Below are 18,944 nucleotides of genomic sequence, written 5' to 3'. Positions count from 1 at the left end.
ACAGATAAGATAATTAACGCTATGATTGCAGCTGAGTGGAGGAGTAAAAGGGAGTGACAGTTGATAGGAACATGGTTTCTTTTTGGAGTGATTACAATATTCTGGAATTAGATAGTGGTAATAGTTGCACAACTCTAAACATACTAAAAATCACTTTAGAAAGGCAGATTTTATGGTATGTGAATTATATCTTAATAAAGCTGTTATAAAAGTAACATGTTAGTTCACTAGAAATTTGCTTATCTCAAACTCAACAAATTAAACAGCTCAGAAATTTAGTCTAATCTGATGTAGGACTAAGGTGAACAAGTAGCTGTGTTACAATGTTTGCAGTCTCTTTTCAAGTTTGAAGATTACAGTTGTTTGTTTCTCAAACTTCCCTCAGTATTAAAATGTAATTGGCTAAGTTGCAGAGCTTGTGAGGAGAGACCAAATCTGGCTCTGCCTTAATTACTTAGCATATTCATCTCTCCATCCCTTCCTTTCTCCTTCCGATTAACAAACCTTTACTAAGCTATACAAATCACCACGCACTATCCTAGGTACTACTGGTGATACAAAGATGGATTGGACTTGGTCTCTACCCTTGAATGTGAGGTTTAGTGGGGAAACGAGTTTAGGAACTTGGACCACATTTCATTTTTAAGGTGAGGCTACTCTAATTGTTCTTCAGCATCCTCCCATCTATAGCTTATAGATAAAGTATGCACACAAGGCATATCAAACTTATTTGGATCTTCTTTAAGCTTGAAACATTCTTCCTTTTGTCTCACGTTCTTTCTCCTGTTACTTCAAAGTATTTTGGGGCTTATCAGATGAAAACCCATAATAATTTTCTTTCTTCTGATGCTCTAGACCTGAAATGTTTTTTACAAAAACCTCAAAATTCAAAATTATGATGTATGTTAGGTAAAGTGTGCATACTGGTGGTGTCTGCAAAGCAATTAATGTTTACCTTGCAGAATTGTTGTGAGGGGTCAGTGAGAATACATAATTCATATATGGAAGTGTCAGACAGAGTACCTGGCAGGAGCTCCTCAATAAATATTATTATACTTTCTCACTTTGCTAAGATCTACAAACACTAATTTTATATATGCAGATATGTGGAGATTAGAGATAAAGACCTAAACAGACAAACCCTAATTCCAAAGAGTTTGCCATACATTGATGGAAATTAATTGGTTCAGAGATGTTGGCCATGTCTGCCTTATTATTTAATGACTTAATTAACTTACTACAAATCTATCCATGTTTTCCATCTTGGATTTTTATATCATAAAAATGTAGAATTCTTAGCTCTTGAAAAATAGATACTTGGATAATGCTTTTTAATGATTATGAGCTAATTATATTTTGAATCTCATGCCTAACTGAAATGTAATGTTGCATACTGGGCTTTGAATTTACTAACTAGTTCTTCTGTTATCTTCCTAGAATGCAGCTGGTTTGTCAAAATCCAAAGGAAGCCGAATTGGATTTGATAGCATACAGTGGGTATGTAGAATAAATAAGAAATTTCTCAATTATAATGTTCATTTAGTTCATTCATTTACTCCATAATTATTTGTTGAATGATGGCCTTTTACTAAGTGGTTTATATGCAATATCTTACTTAGTCCTTAAGGAAACTTTAAGAAGTGAGTAAATATTGTTACTCTCAGTTCACTTAGAGAGATTAAGGTTAGTTGGCCAATAATTTGTTAAGACCAGATTCTGTCTGCCTCTAAAACCCTCATTCACTGAGCTATGGTGTTTCCCTAAATAAATGAATATGTGAATCAGATTTATTCAAGTAAGGGAAAAGTAATGATCAGGAATAAAAATCTATTCAACATAGTTTCTTTATAAGATGAGGGGAAACCAGCAATATATACAATATATCCTTGTTTTACAAATTTCAGAACCTGCACATTGATTAAATATATTTTCCTATGTTTTAAAACTAAGGTTAGAAAGAAATAAAAAACAACTTTTATTCTGTTAGTATACATTATGGGAATGACCAGATATTTCTTGATATACTTCAGCCTTTGGCTTCTCTATAACCAGAGATGTGGAAGGCTTTAAATTAGAAGTGGCTTTTCAGATCACTGAAAAAAGATCACAAGCAGTGGTCTTTTTAGGTCATTGCTAACACCAAGTAGATTTGAACTGCTGTTTAAAAAGTAAGTCTGGGATATCCTGTTACCATTCTCCTCAGCACTCTATAAGTATCAGTGTAAAATCTAATTTGTTAAAAATAGCAATTGTTTTACTCTGTAAATTTAGGATATTCAGAAAATAAAGGTAAGTATGATATACTTGGAATTTATACTACCCAGTCAGTTATAAAGATTTTAGATTAAATTAAAAAAGGGTATTTTGTATGCTTCTCTGTAGCCCTTCTCTACCTCCATCCCACACTTAGGAAACACATACACATAATACTTGGACCAGATTTATCATCCTGTGGTTAAAATAATTTGCCGAGATTCAAAATTCAGTATTTAACAGCCAAAGGCAACAGGAGTGATCTATCATAAATTTTAACATTATCAGTTGTGATGATACTTGGAGAAACATAAATTTTTCACGTTTGCCATTTATTAGGAGTCTTCATCTGTACACTGAAGAGCAATTTCAGAAAAAAATTTAAAGCTGTGATAGCTTCAATGGGATAAAAGATTTTCCTTTATCAGTGTTAACCAACAACATTCTGACAACATTCCCAAACCTTTTCATAAATAGAGCAGTTAGAGTAGGTACAGATTCACTGATACATTTTAAAATGGAATTTATGAATAATGTAAAGCTTAAAATAATAGGAAAAGGTAGCTTGACCCTATCCTTTTCATTCAAGAGATGATCCTTGAGGTGGGAGAAAATAATGGATTTTTTTCAAAGTCTTTACTTCCACGGTACACAAGCAAAAAGTTGAAGGGCAGCTTACCACATTCAGTGAGTTCTCTTTATACTCTTTTACATTGAGGGGACTAAAAAGTATTGTAAATGTGGTCACTGAATCACTATATTTGCAAAATCACAGGAAGGGAGGAGTACTAACGTACTCTCATTCTAAACTTTTAGAAGGAATAAAAGGTGAAGTCTCATCAATAAGTGTGATATTGAGCCCTGGTAAAATTCTAGGGCTCAATGTTTAATGAGTTATTAAACAGATGACTTGGGAGCACTTAGAAAAGAAAATGATCATAATTAGGAACTAGGCTTTTACTAAGAACAAGTCCTGCCTAATTTTATTAGGTTTTAATAAAATTTTAATACAGAGACAGATGAATACACTATTATGGTCTCAGCCTAACCTCTTTTCAACAAGGTGTTTTTCATTCTTATAAACAAAATGAATTACTGAAGATCAGATGATAATAGTGATTTAGAATTAATAGGATTTAGAATCAATTGGACATGTTTTCCAGGAGCATTAATGATTGTATTGATAACAACTTGGAGGATATGTTTAGAAAGTGAGTTATAGAATCTTTTCTTGACTCTGACGTACTCTGTATTTATATTAATAATGATAATGAAGCTGTGTGTTCATCATATTTGTATTTAACACCAAGCTGAGATCCATTCAACATTTAAACAACTTTTATATAGTAGTTCTGTTATCTCATCTTTCTTCCAAAACCATTTCTTTCTTGTTTTTTCCCCTAATATAAAGCACAGAAAGCAATAACCCTAAAAGACAAAAAAATAACTAAATTGGACTATTAAAATTTTAAACTTCTACTCATCAAAAAACACCATTAAGAAAATGAATAAGGATGTCACAGAGTAGAAAATGTTTGTAAAACATGTATCTCACAAAGGAATGGTATAAAAGATAGATGAAGAACTCTCACTCAACTCAGTAATAGATTTTTTTGTTCATGCCCTTTATCAAGTTGAGGAAGTATTTTATTCCTGATTTGCTGAAAGTTTTAAATCATGAATAGATATTGAATTTTGTCAGATGCTTTTTATGTATTGAAATTATAATAGTTTTTCCTGTTTATTCTGTTGATTTGTCAAATTTTATTGGTTGATTTTTTAAATGCTAAAGTAACTTTTCATTTCTAGGATAAATACTACTTGGTCATGATATTTACTTTCCTTTTTTAATCTTTTTTTAGTTATTGGAATTGATTTTCTTATTTTTTATTAAGTATTTTTGCATCTGTGTTCATGAGGGATGGTGGTCTATACTTTTTTTTGGTAATGTCTTTGTCAGGTTTTTTTTATTTTTATTTTTTTTGAGGTGGAGTCTCTGTTGCCCAGGCTGGAGTGCAATGGTGCAGTCTCGGCTCACTGCAACGTTCACCTCCTGGGTTCAAGTGATTCTCCTGCCTCAGTTTCCCAAGTTGCTGCGATTACAGGTGCATGCCACCACACCTGGTTAATTTCTGTATTTTTAGTAGAGATGGGGTTTCACCATGTTGGTCAGACTGGTGTCGACTCCTGACCCCAGGTGATCCACCCGCGTTGGCCTCTCAAAGTGCTAGGATTTCAGGCATGAGAAGTTTTGCTATTAAGTATTGCACTGGCCTCATAAAATCAGATAGGAAGTATTTTCTCCTGCTCCATTTTCTAAGAAAGTTTTTGTAGAATTGGTATTATTCTTTAAAACTGATAGAATTTACCAGTGAACTATCTTAAGTCTGAAGTTTTTCCTTGCTATTTTAAGGGCAGTTTTTTTTTTTTTTTTCCTAACAAATTCAGTTTCTTTAATAGATATAGGGCAATTCAAATTTTATGTTTCATCTTGTGATAGCTTTGTTAAGTTCATTTTTAAAGAAATTTGTCTGTGTCATCTAAGTTGAATTTTTGGTGTAACATTGTTTATTCAGACATTTTACTTAGCTGTTTCTCACACTGAATTAATAAAACCCGGCATTTACGTAATATTCTACACTGAAAACAAATAATGAGACTGATTCCTAGCTTTATCTCATCCTTTATCTTTAAAATTCTTAATATTTTATCTATTTATTTATCTTGTATATATTTTTATGAGTTCCTTCAGATTTTCTGAATAAGAATTTATTCTTAATTTCATGACACACGTTTTTGATTAGCAGAAGTTTCTTTAAATTAAGCCTTGCTTTCATTGAAGTAGGCTTTTAGGCAGTAGTGTATGCCAGATACTCTGTTTATCTTTGCGGCTCTTAGGTATTACTTACTCCTAAGTGTGATTTAGTCTGCTTTCATTCTGCTTTTGAAATTTTTTCTTTCAGTAGGGGACCCGACTTACTATCTAGCAGATTTATATTTTGAAATATTGCAGTATTAGAAAAGCACATTATATATGGCAGTCATCAAGCAGGCAGTGTATTTTGGTCTGAGTCTTTTGCTTAGAAGGATTATTAAGTAGCATTACAGATATAAAGAAAAATGGTACAAACAACTGATTTTTGTTTTTGAAAGATTAACAATACTGATTTTTAAAAGCTGACAGATAGTTCTCTGAATTTTGCTTGAAAAGATTTTGCTGATACTAAGAGAATAATTTTGTCAGGCCCCACATTTTCATGTCAGATACCACTTCCTCTGAAATTTCTTATCCTTTTGATGTACAGTAAATTTGTAGCTTTCTGGTCTGTACTTTTATAATATGTTGTATATATATTTTTGTTTTGCTTTGTTTTTGTTTTTTTTGAGATGAAGTCTCACTCTGTCACCAGGCTGGAGTGCAGGGACACAATCTCAGCTCACTGCAACCTCTACCTCCTAGGTTCAAGCGATTCTCCTGCCTCAGCCTCCCAAGTAGCTGGGACTACAGGCGTGCACCACCACACCCAGCTAATTTTTGTATTTTTAGTAGAGACGGGATTTCACCATGATAGCCAGGATGGTCTTGATTGCTTGACCTCATGGTCTACCCACCCCAGGCTCCCAAAGTGCTGGGATTACAGGCGTGAGCCACTGCACCCAGCCCACATGTTGTATATGTTTTTATTATAGCATATTTCACCTTATGTTGAAAGTATTCATCTTTCTTAGAACACTGCTTATTGAGAGCAGAGACCATATGTGTTATTTAATTGTTTATATTTTTTAGCACAATGATAAGCATGTATCTATTGGGTAAACACTCTATGCATTCTTATACAATGAATGAATAAAAATGTAATAAAATAGGCTATTGTGTTGGTTTACTGGAATTATGAGAATTCTTTTTCTCTCAAACAGCGTGCAGTTAAAAAATTTATTATGCTAACATCCAAACAAAATGTACCAGTGTTTCTTATTGATCCTTTGATGTTGGAATTGATTGACAAGAACTTTGAACAAGTCAAAAATACTTCTTATGGCTCCACTTCAGAATGCAAGTTTTTCTGTGTTCCAAGAGACTTTACTACATTTGCACTGCAGTATCACCTAAGGAAGAATGAGGTAAGTGATTTGCTTTCAGATAATGGAATATGTCTCTTTTTTACAAAATAATATGGGATTAGGCTAGTTTAAAATGTAAAACATTAACACATTTTCTTAAAACACTTCATAAATTGTATCAGGAATATTTTCAGCTTTAAAAAACAATACAGTTAATCACTAAGGCAAATAGGGTATTTATTTTTCTTATATAATGAGAGATTAAAAGGTTAATGGCTATTGATATTAGTTTAGCTAGCCACTGATGTCAGAACTTATATCTCTGAAATTCTTTACTCATTTCCCTCATTATCACAGTATAGCTGTCATAACTCCATATATCACATCCATGTTCACAGCAGGAAGACGAGAGGAAGGATGCTGCTTTTTTGCCTGGGAAGACTCCTCAGTATCAGTATTTTTAGGTCATTTCTGTTGAACTGTTTGATATCTCATAGAAAAAGCCTACAAGGCTTATAAATAATTTTTACTAAGAATATTTTATACTGTCCCTTTATTTTGCCCAAATGAAATTCATAGAAATTATAACCTTCCTATATACATAATTCCCCAAATCAATGTAATGTCTTAACTATAATATAATGTAGAAATAAAAGGAAATGATGTGTAATTCAGTGTGCAGATGCTCCAGCATGACTATACTGGAAGACATAATAAGGTAATTCAGATGCTTGTGTTTAGAAATAGGATCACAGAATGTAGTAGCTACAAATATAAATTTATGATATGAATGGTATTATTGTTGGTAATATGATTTTACAAAGTAGTGAGCAAGCTTCCAACAAAAAAAAAGTAAAATTGTCTCTCCCTTGACATGACTATTGTATTCCTGAGAAATAAAGGCTCAGACAATTATAAACAAGTTTTTCACTACGTGATTATCTGACAGGACACTTGAAATTTAGTACACAGGATAGATTTTCATATTTTGGATTGTAGTATGTCTAGTGTTCTGGGCCTAGGACTCTAAATGCCAATTTATTAATATGATATACCAAAAATATCCCCACAAATTTCTAAAATGTCTGTTGGGTACAGTCCCACTTGCCTTGAGAACTATTATTTTAGAAGAAGGGGAATATGCCACAATTGGCAAAACTGATATACCATAGTCAGAGGAAGAAGCAAAATCTCAGTCATGCCCAGAATCAGCATATGGGTTCAAGTTTATCCTTTTATACATATGACATCCTACTATTTAGGAGATTCAAGAGCCCTTGAATAGTCTCCCTGACAACGTCCCCCAGTATAGAGCTAATTAGATTGTTAGATCTAATAATGAAAGGCTCCATTTGCATGTGATTTTTCTTTATTAATGCCATTACTATAAAATGAGCAAACCTCTGCCAAGGCAAACTGGGAGTGGACTTTTGCAGCACAACCTTGACCTAGGCCTTTATATCAATTGATCAGAACAACTATTTTCTTTTTTACTTCTCTTGTTGATGGTTATAAGAGAGCAAACCATATCATAATTCTGCCTATTTTATCTGTCATTCTTTCCTCCTATAACCCAAGGTCACGTTCTTCTCAAGATGTGGCTAACCTTTTAAATATTTCCTGATTTATCAGCTGATAATGCCTTTCTTTTATTCTATTCAGTAGTCTTTCCCTGAATTGGCTAACCCCATGCACAATCAGTGCTTTCTACTTCTTAGGTGTACCAAGAAAGAAAAGGGAAAAAGGGAATATTACACTTGATAATGAAACAAATGATGTTGGAAAATGAACCTTTTTTTATGTTATGTTTGTTTACTTTCTAATGATTTGCATTATGATGGTGTTCTATTATGGTAGTATTTTAAGGTGTTGGGATATAAATTATGAGATGAAAGAACTACTTTTTTGAAGGACTTTTGAAGATAAAGGTTATAAAAGTTAAATTAAGAATTCCAAGTTTAATTTTAAGTGCTGTTCTTAAATCAACATTTACTTTATAGAAACTACCCAAGAAACACTAACATGAGCATTCTCATTCCAAGGAAGGGATTTGCGTTAAGTTTCATAAAGACCCTTTTTTTTTTTTTTTTTTTTTTTTGAGACAGGGTCTCACTTTGTCACCCAGGCTTGAGTGCAGTGTGCGATCTTGACTCACTGCAGCCTTGACCTCTCAGGTTTAAGCGATCCTCCCGACTCAGACCCACAATTAGCTGGGACTACAGGAACACGCCACCACACTCGGCTAATTTTTTTTTGTATTTTTTGTAGAGATGGAGTTTCACCGTGTTGCCCAGGCTGGTCTCAAACTCCTGAGCCCAAATGATCTGCCTGCCTCAGCCTCCCAAAGTGCTGGGATTACAGGAGTGAGCCATGGTGCCCAGCCCATAAAAAGAGTCTTTGGCTATATCTTTCCTGCTACATACTTTGTATTTTTGCTACTTTCCTTTATTCTCCCACCACTACCTTCTGTCCATCACCCTCATTTAAAAATATTGTTACAGAGCAGATTTGCATAAAAATATGGCTTAGTTCAATATAAGAATTACTTTAGTTTTGCTACTAGTATTTGGCTCTAAATATTCAATGTTTAAATATTGTTTCTTGATGTTTGATGCTTCTTTGGTTCTAGGAAGGCTGGTTTCGGATAGCTGAGAATATGGGATTTCAATGCATAAAGATTGAGAGCAAAGATCCCCGGCTAGATGGGATAGACTCACTTTCTGGAACTGAAATCCCCCTGCACTATATCTGCAAATTGGCCACTCATGCGATCCACTTGGTAGTCTTTCATGAGAGGAGTGGCAACTACCTCTGGCATGGCCACTTGAGACTCAAAGAACACCTTGACAGGAAGTTTGTTCCCTTCCGAAAGTTACGGTTTGGCCGTTATCCAGGAGCTTTTGACAGGTAAGTTCAGAGTCAAAAAGTGAAGTGTGAAATCAGTGTTGTTCAGTCATGAATTCTTGCAGTGTTTTTACATTTGTGTATTGAAATCTAATATATAACTTATCTAAGTGTTTATAATAACATTGTTGTTAATGCCTCCAAATTAGAAGCAACCCAGATGTCCTTCTACAATAAAAGAATTGACTGGGCGCGGTGCCTCATGCCTGTAATCCCAGCCCTTTGGGAGGCCAAGGCAGGTGAGGTCAGGCGTTCGAGACCAGCCTGGCCAACATGGTGAAACTGCATCTCTACAAAAAATACAAAAATTAGCTGTGCATTGTGGTGGGTGCCTGTAATCCCAGCTACTAGGGAGGCTGAGGCAGGAGAAGCACTTGAGCCCGGGAGGGGTGACCATTGCAGTGAGCCAAGATTGTGACACTAACACTCCAGCCTGGGCAATAGAGCAAGACTCTGTCTCAAAAACAAAAAGAAAAACTATAAAAGAATAAATAATTTTTGATATTCATATAGTAAAGCATTACACAGCAGAGAAAAATAAACTAGAAGTCTGTGCACATTGTGGATGAATCCTACAATGCTGAGTGACACAAGGCACAAAAGAATGTAAATACTATGATTACTTTTATAAAAAGTTCAAACACAGGCTAAATTATGTTATGTATACCTTTGTAGTAAATGTATTAAGAAGGCTAAGGAAGAGGTACCAGAAAAGACTGGATAGAGAAGTCGGGACAGAAAACTACAGGGAAGCTGGCAGAATTTCATTTCTGTGGTAGAGACTTTGGTGTTTACTTAATAATTCATTATTTTGTGCCTTTGTGTTATATGCACTTTCCTGTATATTTTTTTAAACTGTGTGCAAAAATTTATCTTTGGCTATCGCAATAATAAAAATAAATGCTTCTTGTGAGAAATAGTTATTTGAAGAGACTTAAGTAAAATTTGATTAGCTATAGTTTGTAATAGTAACAATTAAAGGATTAAAAACATTCTTGAAGTTACACTTGGAGTATGAAGTTTCTAAACTAGAATTGTCCTTTTTATTCTCATTTTGAAATCAGTAATAACAATGTTACAATCTGTTTTGAATAGCAGAATCTTGATGTAAAGGTAGCAGTAAATATTGTAAGGATTTTCACCTTAAAAACTCCTTCTCAGCAACTTCCAGTGAGACAATGCTTATCTGTTAAACTTGAGAAGTGTAAGAGTATGTTTATTGTTGCCTTCTTTATACACACACACACACACACACACACGTTTTCTCTCTCTTTTTCTATCTAGAATCATGTGAGATTGCCTTCATAGTAGTACTTAAAGTCACATATTTGAGAACGACTGAAAAAGGTATTCAAAACTGAAGTCTTCTATATTTTTTGTGTATGAAAATTCAAAACTTTTCTGAACCAAGCCATATTTTCAAAATAAAATGACCAAAAAAATGAGGAGAAATGGAGAAAAATACTTTGTTTTTTGTTTTTATTATTGGTTCCTCTTATTTTAGTCAAAAATCTTTTTTTTTTTTTTTTTTTTTGAGACGGAGTCTCACACTGTTGCCTGGGCTGGAGTGCAATGGTGCTGTCTCAACTCATTGCAACCTCCGCCTCCTAGGTTCAAGCGATTCTCCTGCCTTAGCCTCCAGAGTAGCTGGGATTACAGGTTCCTGCCACCATGATCAGCTAATTTTTTTTTTTTAGTAGAGACAGGGTTTCACTATGTTGGCTAGGCTGTTCCTGAACTCCTGACCTCATGATCCACTCACCTTTGTTTCCAAAACTGCTGGAATTACAGGCATGAGCCACCATTCCTGGCCTTAGTCAAAATCTTAATACTCACTGTTCTCTTGCCACTTTTTTGCATTTTTTTTTTCTTATTCTGTATTTCAAATAACCTTCCTTAGGGAGACATTATCTTTTAGTTTTTTAAAGCTTTGTGAATTTATTTCAAAGTTTTATAACTCAGTAAAGTTCAAAATTGTCAGTTACTTATTAAACATAAATGTGTGACAACAGATAAAAACTGTCTCTGCATTGTAGAATTTTATATGAATAGGAATGTAAAACTCTCAAATAATATTTTTAGAGTATGGGATCCAAAATACATAAGATAGATTTGCAGATTAGCATTTTACCCATTAATGAGACTCTCGGGCCATTGTATTTAACTTGTGTGACTTAAGGTTAAAAACATTTGCTTCTCTAAAAGTAAACTGATAATTAAAAATTTTGTCACATAACTTTCTGCTTAAAATGCCAAAGTGTGTATGAACAAGTATAAATATATAAATATATAAATACATTAACAAAATAATTAAAACTCAACTGATGTTTGATGTTAGCTTTTTCAAGGTCTTATTAAAGTTGCTAATTGATAGCTGAAGTAATTGATGAAAATATGCTTGATGTTTAGGTATTTTGCTAATGTTTGATATTTTTAAGAGGTTGCCAGTATTCTGGGTTAAATCCTTTTAATAAATTTTATATTATTGTTATTATTTTATTTTACTTTAAGTTCTGGGATACATGTGCTGAATGTGCAGGTTTGTTACGTAGGTGTACATGTGCCATGGTGGTTTGCTGCACCTATCAACCCGTCATCTAGATATTAAGCTCTGCATGCATTACGTATTTGTCCTAATGCTCTCCCTCCTCTTTCTCCCGACCCCCCATTAATAAATCTTAACTTTTGTTTTCAGGCCAGAGTTACAGCAGGTTACTGTTGATGGACTGGAAGTTCTCATTCCAAAGGATCCAGTGCACTTTGTAGAAGAAATACCACACTCTAGGTTTATTGAGTGTCGGTATAAAGAAGCTCGAGCATTCTTTCAGGTTAGAGACAACCAAATGTCCACTTTTAAATTAAAGAAAATGTTGGGATTATTTTTAATATTTGAGGATGGTAAGCTGAAGGGACTTACGAAAATAGAAAAGTAGACATCCTTTTTTGATGTGTCTGTTTTCTTCTGGCTTGTTTTCTTTCAGTTTTTTTAAAAAGTAGATTAAAAATTAACCTTAAAAAACTATTTTCTAAGTGAATTGATATTTATTTATTGTTTTATTTGAATAACTTTAATAAATTTAGCACTGGCTTCTGCCTTTAGTTAAGACAGCCCATTAACTTTGTGAAAGATGGGATATTCTCAATCCACGTAGGATAAAGCCACTATAGAAGATGGATCATGTAGATTTAGAAAAGACTTCATAAAAATATGATTTGTTTCAGAGTTGGCATTGAATATGGTTTTTTTTACATTTATGAAGGTTTTTGAAGATAAATGCTACACAAAGACTAAATGCTTTTAAAACTTTATTCTCCTGCTGCAGCTTTCAATTCAATACACATTTAGTGAGAGCTAAATATTCCCAGGCTTCTGGCCCTGGGAATATAAAGATGATTTTGAAAGGCATGAAAATTCAGCTCTAAGAGATGACATGAAACAGAGATACAGTGAAAACAGGCAAATTTACAGTGGGGTTTTGGTACCCTAATTCTTTCACTTGCTCTTTATTTTCTGGGGTTCCCTGCCAAGAAAAGCTATATCCACGAGGGAAGAAACACAATGAAGTATGTTACTGTCAAGCGCCCAATACCTACAAGTCAGGTTTTTCTAATATAGTGTAGTGGCACCTAGAGCTGAGGCCTGACAGCCCAAGTGGGCCTTCCTAGCCCTATTTCCTTAAGTCATTGTGGAGCTGGGAAATTATGCAGCCAGTCTCATGAATAAAAAGCTGGAAAACCACATGTGTGAATGGGCCTACTTTAGTAGAAAAGTGCTGCCTGACATATCCCTACCACATAGTAACGAGATGTAGAAGAGATGGTTTTATGCTTAAACTTGACCACTCTTCCTGTCCTAAGGGAGTTTGCTCTTGTTGTCATCTCAGTTATGCAATTATCACAGTGAATCATGAATATCTGTCTTTTCCTCTTACCGGATTTTATGAACTTCTTGATAACAGGCATGTTCTTTTTTTTATTTGCCTGTGTTGGCCCAGTATCTACCATACAAAGAAAAGATCCAATAGGGTCAGTTTTCAAATTAAAGTGAACGTACATGTATTTGAACACTTGATGGCGCCAAACAGTCTTAAATATAATGCTTGATGTAAAGCAATGAATTAATCTAATAGACCTCATAAAGCAGTCTCCTTTTTTTAAAAAAAATAATTTTTTAAAAACAATTTTAAATACATAAAACCTGCAAGTACACTACCAATACCTTTTTTTCCTGAACCACTTGGGAATAACATGTTGACCAGATGCCCTACAACTTCAAAAAATTTAGTATTTTTAAAAAAGGAACATTCTCTACGTGTCCTAATATTAAAGTTAGGAAATTAAAATTTACATTTTTACTATTTAATCCCTGTTCAAGTTTAGTCAGTTGTCCCAGTAATAACCTTGGTAATAAAAGGATTCAATTCAGAATCACATGTTGTCTTAATTTTCCTGTCTCTTTAGTCTTCTTCAGCCTGGGACAGTTTCTCAGTTCTTTTATTACTTTCATGACTTTAATACTTTTGAAGATTACACGCCAGATGTTTTGTGCAGCGTCCCTCATTTGGGGTTTGTCTGGGGGTTCCTCGTGTTAGATTTAGGTTATACTTCTTTAGAAGGTTAGAAGTGGTGCCCTGTTCTCATTACATCTCATTGGGCACAGCATAATTTTGTTTTGTCCCATTATTACTGATATTCACATTGTTCACCTGATTAAAATGCTGTCTGTGAAGTTTCATATCTTCACCACCATGAAGTTTCTGTTTTTCCCTTTGTAATAATAAGCATCTGGCAAGAAGTTACTTTAAAACTATGTAAATACTGTTTTCCTCATTACATTTTCAGTTTATTTGTTCATATCAGTATGCATTCATGGTTTCCTATTTTACCCAATGGGTTATAGTTCATTATTTTCATTATGTAGCTTGATCTTCAGATTGTTCCATATTTGGCCAGTAGAAACTCCTTCACAATGTTTTCTGTGTCTTTTTGACTTGTCTCAGTTATTTTTTGGACACTTTATTACTTTTTGACACTATAAGTTATTCTGGATTAATCTTGTAATTTTCCTACCTTTACCCTGGAGTCAGGCATTTCTTTAAGTCCTGTTTAGAAGCCAAACCTGGATGCCAGGAATACCCATTGCTATTTGGGTTTTGCTGCAGACAGTTTCTCTCAGTGGGCAGGGATAGGGTGTGTATGTTTGTGTGTATTTCTGTATCTGTCTCTTGAAACCTGTAAATTCACATTGATATCTCCAGTCAAGTTATAAGTTCCAATTAAACACCATAGAGTTCATTTCCATATTTGTGACTCCCTTCTCAAATAATGAGAAACTTGAGTCCCACTGTCCTTAGTGTTTGCTTATTTGTTCAGTCTCCCTGTATGTAATGTGTCCTCCCCTCCCTACCCCCACCACGTGGTTGTTCTTCTCACCCTACCAGGGCATTGCTGTCCCCTGCTGGGTTGCACCCAGGTGGAGAAACTCTTCTTACCCTGTTCAGGCTGTGACTTCCCATACCTGGCTGCTCTTCTGCAGGGAGGCTCTCCTCACCCTGCCTGGGCTCTTACTCCTCACCCTGGACACCCCCCTATCCTCGTCATGTGGATCCCCTCATTACCTGGCCGGGCTCTGACACCCCACACCAGGCAATCCCTTTGCACAAATACCTTTCTTGCTTTGCCTGATCTACTGGTTTTAGTATCGAATAGTTCAGGAAGGGAAGGAAACATTATTTACTTTTAATTATTTTCTCAATCTATGAAGTTCAAAGCTAGAATAATATACATATTCCTGAATTTGATTTTGTTTCAGCAAAAACCATCACAAGGTAATTAATGAGCTCCAGCCTGTTGAGTATCAGTGAAAAACCAAAAGGAAAGTTGGAATACCTGTACATCTGGCCCAGGAATATCTAGATAGGAACATTCTTGTTTTACTTCTGCTAATTTGCTCTAAGATTTTGGGCAATTTTCTGAGCCTTAGTTTCCTCAGCTACAATAAAATTTGGTACCTTCCGTCATCCTATTATTTGATATAAAATTTGTGGTTTTGAATTCCAAGATTCTTCTTGGGCTTTGTGTCCCCATTCATTGGCTGAACAGGAGAAATTAAATAAACATGATACTTAAATTAGAATATTAATTTAGCCTTTTTTAGAGGAATAGTATTTCTAAGATTTGTACTTGGAATTTATTTTTATATAATTACTTATTTATTTTTAACTTTTAAGTGCAGGGGTGCAGGTGCAAGTTTGTTACATAGGTAAACTTGTGTTGTAGTATTAAGCCTAGTACCTGTTATTTTTCCTGATCCTTTCTCTCCTTCCACCATCCAAAAGGACTCACTGTGTGTTGTTCCCCTCTATGTGTCCACCATGTGTTCTCATCATTTAGCTCCTACTTGTCAGTGAGAACATGCAGTATTTGGTTTTCTGTTCCTGTGTTAGTTTGCTAAGGATAATGGCCTCAGCTCCATCTGCGTCCCTGCAAAGAACATGATCTTGTTCTTTTTTATGACTGCATAGTATTCTATTGTGTTTATATACTACATTTTCTTTATCCAGTCTATCATTGATGGGCATTTAGGTTGATTCCATATCTTTGGTATTGTAAATAGTGCTGCAGGGAACACACACATGCATGTGTCTTTATAATAGAATGAATGATTTATATTCCTTTCAGCATATACCTGATAATGGAATTGCTAGGTCAAATGGTATTTCTGTCTTTAGGCCACTGAAGAATCACCACACTGTCTTCCACGGTGCTTGAACTAATTTATACTCCCACCAACCATATATAAGCGTTTCTTTTTCTCCACAATCTCAACAGTATCTGGGGTTTTTTATTTTTTATTTTTATTTTTTGTAGTAGCCATTTTGACTGATATTAGGTAGTATCTCATTGTGGTTTTGATTGCATTTCTCTAATGATCAGTGATGTTGAACTTTTTTCATATGATTGTTAGCCACATGTATGCCTTTTGAAAAGTGTCTGTTCATGTCCTTTGCCCACTTTTTAATGGGGTTGTTTGCTTTTTCTTGTAAATTTAAGTTCCTTATAGATGCTGGATATTAGACCTAATATCTATGATTTGCAAACCATAGTTTGCAAAAATTGTCTCCCATTCCTTAGTTACCTGTTTATTCTGTTGATAGTTCTTTTGCTGTGCAGAGCTCTTTAGTTTAATTAGATCCTATTTGTCAGTTTTGCTTTTGTTGCAATTTCTTTTGGCATCTTCATGAAATTTTTGCCTGTGCCTATGTCCTGAATGGTATTGCCTGAGTTGTCTTCCAGAGTTTTTGTAGTTTTGGGTTTTACATTTAAGTCTTTAGTTCATCTTGTACAAGCTATTTTTAAATGAAAAAAAAGTGTGTATACTACATTTAAAGTTTATAATAGATGTTTAAGGTATATAGGTGTATGCACGTATGCATTTTAACACATACTAGGATCAGTTCTAAGAAATGGAATTTCTAGCCAGGTGCGGTGCCTCATGCCTGTAATCCTAGCACTTTGGGAGGCCGAGGCGGGTGGATTGCCTGAGCTCAGAAGTTTAAGACCAGCTTGGGCAACATGACAAAACCCTGTCTCTACAAAAAATACATAAAGTAGCTGGAAATGGTGGCATGCACCTGTAATCCCAGCTACTTCGGAGGCTGAGGCAGAAGAATCACTTGAACCCAGGAGGTGGAGGTTGTAGTAGGCCAAAATCACACCACTGCTGCTCTCCAGCCTGGGCACAAAAAAAAAAAAAAAAAAAAGGAAGAAAAGATGGAATTTCTGAGAGTGTCACAGTGTCATGTTAGGAAAGGTATATCGGGGTGGGAGAATGTCGATATGGGGACAGTACCAGCAAGAGGTAACTGTCAGACCTGATGTTTTCATAGAGCACAAAATTTTCATATCTGCTATTTAATCCTTTCAGTCACTCTGTGTAATAAGGCAAGGATTCTCTTAACAGATAAGAAAATTGATGTTTCAAGATGTTAGTTACACTGTGATTATTGGTGGAGCATGGACCGAGTCCTAGATCTCTACCTCTTAACTCCAGGCTTTTGCCACTATAACAAGCATTAGAAGATGTCCCTCATTCCAGTCATATGTTGTAAGAGCACTCGTGGCTTTGAGGAAAGGGTTGTGTTCAAATTAAAGAAGGGATCCTGTGTAATTTGTATATTCTGTAGACAGTGACTTATCTGCAAGAAACTCTTCTTCCTGAAGGTAGGGTACTTTTTGCTTAAGATCTGTATAGTCCATCTGGGATCTATATTCTTGTCTGCTGTATTGTAAAAGAATCACAGGATATTTTAGAATGTTGGAGGCATGGGAGGGGCTTGGTCAATCATATATTCATTTGCCCATTCATCAGTATGTGTTTTTCAGATATTGTGTGCCAGGTACCATTCTACACCTGTAGATACAGTGATGAAGAGATGTGTATTTGCCCTCAGAGAACCATCTTTACAGTCTGTTGGAGGAAATATAAATAAATTGATGATTAGGATTAAATATGATATGAATTATAGTAAAGGTATTTACAAGTAGTAACTATTATAAGCTTGTTAAGGAAAAAGATATTTCATTTGTCATCGTATGTCTAGAACCAAACATGATTCTTTGTTCTATAAAGGCTGAAAAGAAACACTTCCTGGATAAGAACTGGAAGAATAAATACATATGTCTTCCTGGGAAAAATGAGGAATGTTTCTCAGAGGTTGGAGCTGAGACCTGAAAGATTTTATTGGTCAGGGGCATATCAGACAAAGGAAACAGCATATATGAAGTACGGAGGCTTGAAAAGTTGTGGTATATTTGAGGAGTTACAAGTTATTGTGATATATTTGGGGATTTAAAAGTTATGATACGAAGTGTGAGGATTGTGCAAATGAGGCTGGACCCCAGTTGTCAGGGACCAGAACACAGTGTTTTTGTCCACTAGGACAAGAAGTTTAAATTTCGTCCCATAAGTAGCGAAGCATCACTGTAGAATTTACAGTGCTTTCCTCAGCTCTAGAATACTCTAAAAATGAAGAGAATCAGAAAACCAAGATGAATAAATGATATAATATTTTATGACCTTATAATTTGCAAGACATTTTTTCTCCTTCAATCTTCACAGCAATCCTGCAAAGTATAATAATGATCCTTAAACTACAAATGAGAAAATTAGATATAAGAGAGATTTGTTTGTTCTTACATTCTCTCATCCATTCAGCAAATATTCAGGTACTATTCTACCCACTGGAGACATAATAATAAAATGAATTCACTTTCCTCATAGAGCTTATATTCTTCTGATATAATTATGCCTATGGTCACAGCTAAAAAGAAGTGTACTAGATTTGATCATCTGATTCAAAATCTCAGGCTCTTTCTACCCTACTACACAGTCTCTAAAGACTAATAGAATCATTGAATGGTGAAAACATTATTAAATTCATTTTGTTCCAGCTATGTTTGTAGCTCTCATAATTAGCCTTATTTTATCCTGACTATCCAGCTACTAAATTGTGATGTAGAGGAGGGAGCTGATAAAAGGATGTCTCATCCTTTGGAAATCCTGGTTCTATTCTTTCCCTTTTAATTTCTCTCTCCTAGAATCTACTCTTACATGCTCATTTTAGTGCAGGACAAACAAGTAACTATAAAATGGGATTTTTATAATAGAAAAAAGATGATATGGGGTTTTCTTTTTTTTTTTTTCTTCTCCTGTCTTCTCTTTT

At 34.7% G+C, this 18,944-nt stretch overlaps 1 protein-coding gene across 9 annotated transcripts in view; it reads left to right on the top strand.

Annotated features, from left to right (window-relative positions):
- FKTN (fukutin) overlaps nt 1–18,944 on the top strand; it is a 92,043-nt gene that overhangs the window by 22,402 nt on the left and 50,697 nt on the right. For 8 of the 9 annotated variants that reach the window (XR_005200115.1, XM_037738215.1, XM_037738214.1 and 5 more), the window contains 4 exons: nt 1,438–1,497; nt 6,172–6,375; nt 8,945–9,222; nt 11,915–12,047. Coding sequence is in view for 8 of the 9 variants with exons in the window: in XM_037738215.1 (XP_037594143.1) it covers nt 1,438–1,497; nt 6,172–6,375; nt 8,945–9,222; nt 11,915–12,047 (675 nt within the window). In the remaining variant the exon portion in view is untranslated. Of the gene's footprint in view, nt 1–1,437; nt 1,498–3,416; nt 3,465–6,171; nt 6,376–8,944; nt 9,223–11,914; nt 12,048–18,944 lie in introns of those variants that run through there. The other variant, XM_037738217.1, reaches the window with a different exon arrangement.

Source organism: Cebus imitator, unplaced genomic scaffold (genome assembly GCF_001604975.1).
Source record: "Cebus imitator isolate Cc_AM_T3 unplaced genomic scaffold, Cebus_imitator-1.0 Scaffold51, whole genome shotgun sequence".
Taxonomy (NCBI): Eukaryota; Metazoa; Chordata; class Mammalia; order Primates; family Cebidae; genus Cebus; species Cebus imitator.
Note: the sequence above shows the minus strand (reverse complement) of the source record. Positions and strands in the feature narration are given on the sequence as shown.